Below are 4200 nucleotides of genomic sequence, written 5' to 3'. Positions count from 1 at the left end.
TAATGATAAGTAACTAATATTTGTTTGTAGTCTTTGATGCGCGCCAATTCCTTTTAACCTAAAAACATAATTAATCCACTCGAAGCATTGAATGCCATTGAATGTTGTTCGTCACGCGTATTCATTGTAATTTTTACAGAATTGATGATATTGAAGACAATTCAATACTTCGCAGAGGTGTTCCCGTAGCGCATTCGATTTATGGCGTGGCCAGCACCCTCAATGCAGCAAATTATGTGCTCTTTCTTTCGTTGGAGAAGGTGCAACAGTTGGGTCATCCAGAGGTAAATACAAATTATTAAAATTTTCCTTCATTTTCTAAAAAAACCATTCTTCACATTCATAGGCCACCAATGTTTACACCGAACAGCTGTTGGAACTGCATCGTGGCCAAGGCATGGAAATTTATTGGCGCGATAGTTTTACTTGCCCTTCGGAATCGGATTACAAGCTGATGACTATACGCAAAACGGGCGGTCTATTCATGCTTGCCATACGCTTGATGCAGCTCTTTAGCGAGAATAAGGAAGATTTCACTAAACTGACCGCCATACTGGGCTTGTACTTTCAAATACGTGACGATTACTGTAATCTGAGCTTGAAAGAGGTATGCACTATATTCAAGCTTTGTGCTTTTCTAACTACTTTTTCTATCACTTACATTTTGTGTTTTTCTTCAATTTAGTATACGCAAAATAAAAGCTTTGCTGAGGATTTAACCGAGGGTAAATTTGGTTTTCCTGTCATACATGCGGTACGCTCACAGAAGCATGACAAGCAGGTTTTGCGTGAGTGTTTGCCGAAAATAGTTAAATAGGCTTAACTATATACATATGTGTTAATTATTTCCTTAGATATTCTGCGACAGCGCACTCACGATATCGAAGTGAAGAAATACTGCATCAGTTTGCTGGAAAAATTGGGCAGCTTTCAGTATACGCGTGAGGTATTGGAATCACTCGACAAGGAAGCGAGAGCGGAGGTAATATATTTAAGTACTTTGTAAGGAGTGTTATTGATGCACATTTAAGGCGGGGTTTTAATGTAAATTGTTGCCAATTTCATATGGTCTGAAATGGCAATGGTGATATGCCCTGTGGGCATATGTATTTTGACAGGCAGGCTTGCAGAATGTCTCGGGAGTCGTCCAAAATTATTTCTTTAGGAGCTGCTAGTTACGACTCAGGTACCAGCTCAGCTCCCTTTGGTTCGACCTCGTTGAAACAGCTTGACGACAAATATACAATGATATACTATCCGGCTTAGAAAACCACGAAGAAGAGCCTGAAACAATTAGGCATTTACCCTGTTACTGCCCTGCGCTCTGCAGGAAAGGACAAACAATTCTGGATAAAGCAATTGAATTTTTGAAGTTAATGAACTATCTCTACTTAAAAAGGCCATCTGAAATTGGCTCTAAGCGTGACTGCAAAGTTTAGGATATGACAGCTTTTGGGTTCATAGACTCCACGAACTATTTAAAAAAGTAAGTGGGGTTCAATCTAGCTGCCCCCACGACAGACGGGTTAACGTAATCGGAAAATTCGTTGGGGTATTTTGATAGTGTTACAACAACAACCTAAGGTAGCAACATACTACAACCAAGTCAGTTTTTTCGCGTTCCGTTCTTGAAAATGCTTGAATAAGTGAAATAGGAGGGCTTCAATATTATACTTTCCACCGGGGCTAGTATAGGACAGAGTCTTAAGACTATCAACAGATAGTTGGTGGTTTATTCCTTTGTCTGAGGCAGTCTCTAGCTCGGTTTTGCGATAGCTGAGAGAAGGGCAGATATGTATGCCACATGTTCACAGATGAAATACCTGTATTAGTACAGTAATTCTATTACTGCCTTTTATTACCTAGGATCAAGGACTCAAGTAGTCAATCGGGCCTTAAAACTCAAGCAGTAATTGCAAACACAGACGAAAAATTTTTCATACTAGGCAATCACTTTATCAAATTGATTCTCAAAGTTATAAACTCTGACATTTTGTATATAAAATAGCACAAACCTCTGTGTTAGTTCTAATTGAATATCTGACTGCATCGATTTTAGTTTTACTATCAAAAGCCTATATTTGAACATTTTCAACTCACTAATGTCAAATTCATCCACTTAAATTGCATCCTTTGCCATTTCGCTTAAGTTACTCTACTATACCGTACTACCATACAGAATATATTTCAAATTTAATTATCAACTTTCTACCCGCCCTTCACTTACAGGTCGTACGCTTGGGTGGCAATCCTTACATGGATGTCTTACTCAACAAGTTGCTGTCATGGAAAGCCAACGATAATCACATTAATCACAATGATGTTGCATCGCCGAGCAATCACAATAGCAATTAACAGCCAAAGAGGCAAAAGAGGGAACTTTGAATTAACCCAGTTAATTCGCCAACCTCTTTTGCTGCTAAAAGTGAAATGAATATGATAGAGGTTTTTTTGCAAAAACTAAATATTTTTTAAATTATTCAACAAGCGCTTGTTAATAGCTGAATTTCATGTTTTTTCTTCGTTTCAACGTTCTTTCAATTATTAGAAACATGTGTTTTTTCTTCGTTTCAACGTTCTTTCAATTATTAGAAACATAAAACGAGAATATGTACTAAAATAGCACTAAAAGAACACTCAAGCGTGTAACATAGAGATTTAATTTAATAATTTAAGTACATACATATGAAAAAAATACATACTTATGCGCCGTTGAATTAAAGTATCCTAAGTCGGAAAATGCTCTTTTCCCTTTAAAGCAACATTTCATTGGGCTCGAAAACAATATTTTAACCTTTAACTATCCATAGGTGTAGTTCAAGATGCCCTTTTTAAAGAAGCTTAATAAAAATATAAAAATTTTCAAGGGAAACTTCAATTCAAAGTCAAACCTTCCAAAGTCACTTAAGCTACTTTAATTGTACGGCACAGATATGTACCTGTGTATTTATGTTCATTAAGTATTCGATTTGTTATCTAGCGTATAATTAACGGAGTTGAGAAGAAAAACGAATCTTCACATTTGTTTTGTTTTTTTTTTTGTATGGAAAATGTATAAAAATGAAATTTTGTTTTGATTCGTAAGCTACACTATCTTCCTGCTCTTACACACCTTGCCGTTTACGTATTTGTGTTAACTTTTGTGCCAGCATTGTAACTTAAGTTGCGGCTAATAAACATTATTCTTATAAATATTGAAAAAATTCAGATTGAATACGCTTGAGCGCTACACAAAATTATACATTCACTTTTTTACGAAAACCTACTTTCGCGTTTTGAGAAAAAAAGTTTATTATTAGAAACGTTTTTGAAAAACATGAAATATGCAATTTGATTGAATATTGTTGTTTTTACGGTAACATTTAATGCTACATACTTGTTAATATATCGTGTTGATTATAAACATATAATATGTAATTTCAATTCACTTAAGTACGCGTGTACTTAATATTCTAAATCGATGTATTGTACTTTAATTAAGCAATGTTTTTTAAAGAAAATTTTCATGGAAAATATTATAAATATCTTAAATATCACTTATCAAAAATTCCAAAATTCGCACGTTTATAGAATATACAAATTGTTAACGCAATAATCATTAAGCAAATGCACATCTACATACGCATACACATCCATACACGCCCTCGTACATACATACGTACATATAAAATCACAGTTACACTCGTTTTTATGCCTGAAGTATACAAAATATAGATTTTAGTGAAAAATATGTTCATATTCTATAACCTTTATTCACTTGTAAGTGATATGTGATTATTAGTTAGACTTTCAAGACTTTTTCCAATAAAATGTTTACTATAGTTGCTAGATTTTGTAGACTTCAGGCAGCTAAACAGGCAACAGCAGTTACAAGTAAAGACTTGCAAAACCGTTTGTAAATGATATTTTAAATAAAAGCAAAACAAATTTGTATGTATTCGCAATATTATAAAAATAGAACAAACAAAAAGAATGGACGCACGGCTGGAGAATGTTAACTTTTTTCAAATGAAATGCACTGCAGTTTATTGCACATTGCACCACCTAAAGTATATACATAAGTATACATAAAAATATATATATATTAATTATTACATAAATATATTTTTATTCGTATAAGTATTAAATACTTGCTACAGAGAATTTATGAAGTAAAGCCTATTGTAAAAGTGAAAGAAAATTTAAATAAACATAATGAAA

The 4200-nt window shown here is 33.9% G+C and overlaps 1 protein-coding gene across 3 annotated transcripts in view; it reads left to right on the top strand.

The window, feature by feature from the left end:
* qm (geranylgeranyl pyrophosphate synthase quemao) overlaps positions 1 to 3964 on the top strand; it is a 12595-nt gene extending 8631 nt beyond the window's left edge. The window contains exons 3-8 of one of the 3 annotated variants that reach the window (XR_001848521.1): positions 176 to 284; positions 347 to 607; positions 686 to 788; positions 855 to 982; positions 2230 to 2510; positions 2555 to 3964. Coding sequence is in view for 1 of the 3 variants with exons in the window: in XM_017624602.1 (XP_017480091.1) it covers positions 140 to 284; positions 347 to 607; positions 686 to 788; positions 855 to 982; positions 2230 to 2355 (763 nt within the window). In the remaining 2 variants the exon portion in view is untranslated. The other 2 variants (XR_001848520.1, XM_017624602.1) reach the window with 2 other exon arrangements.
* The last annotated feature ends 236 nt before the right edge of the window (positions 3965 to 4200 follow it).

This window comes from Rhagoletis zephyria, unplaced genomic scaffold (assembly GCF_001687245.7).
Source record: "Rhagoletis zephyria isolate East Lansing unplaced genomic scaffold, Rhagoletis_zephyria_1.1 Rzeph_scaffold_03703, whole genome shotgun sequence".
Taxonomy (NCBI): Eukaryota; Metazoa; Arthropoda; class Insecta; order Diptera; family Tephritidae; genus Rhagoletis; species Rhagoletis zephyria.
This window is presented reverse-complemented; position numbering and strand designations above follow the sequence as displayed.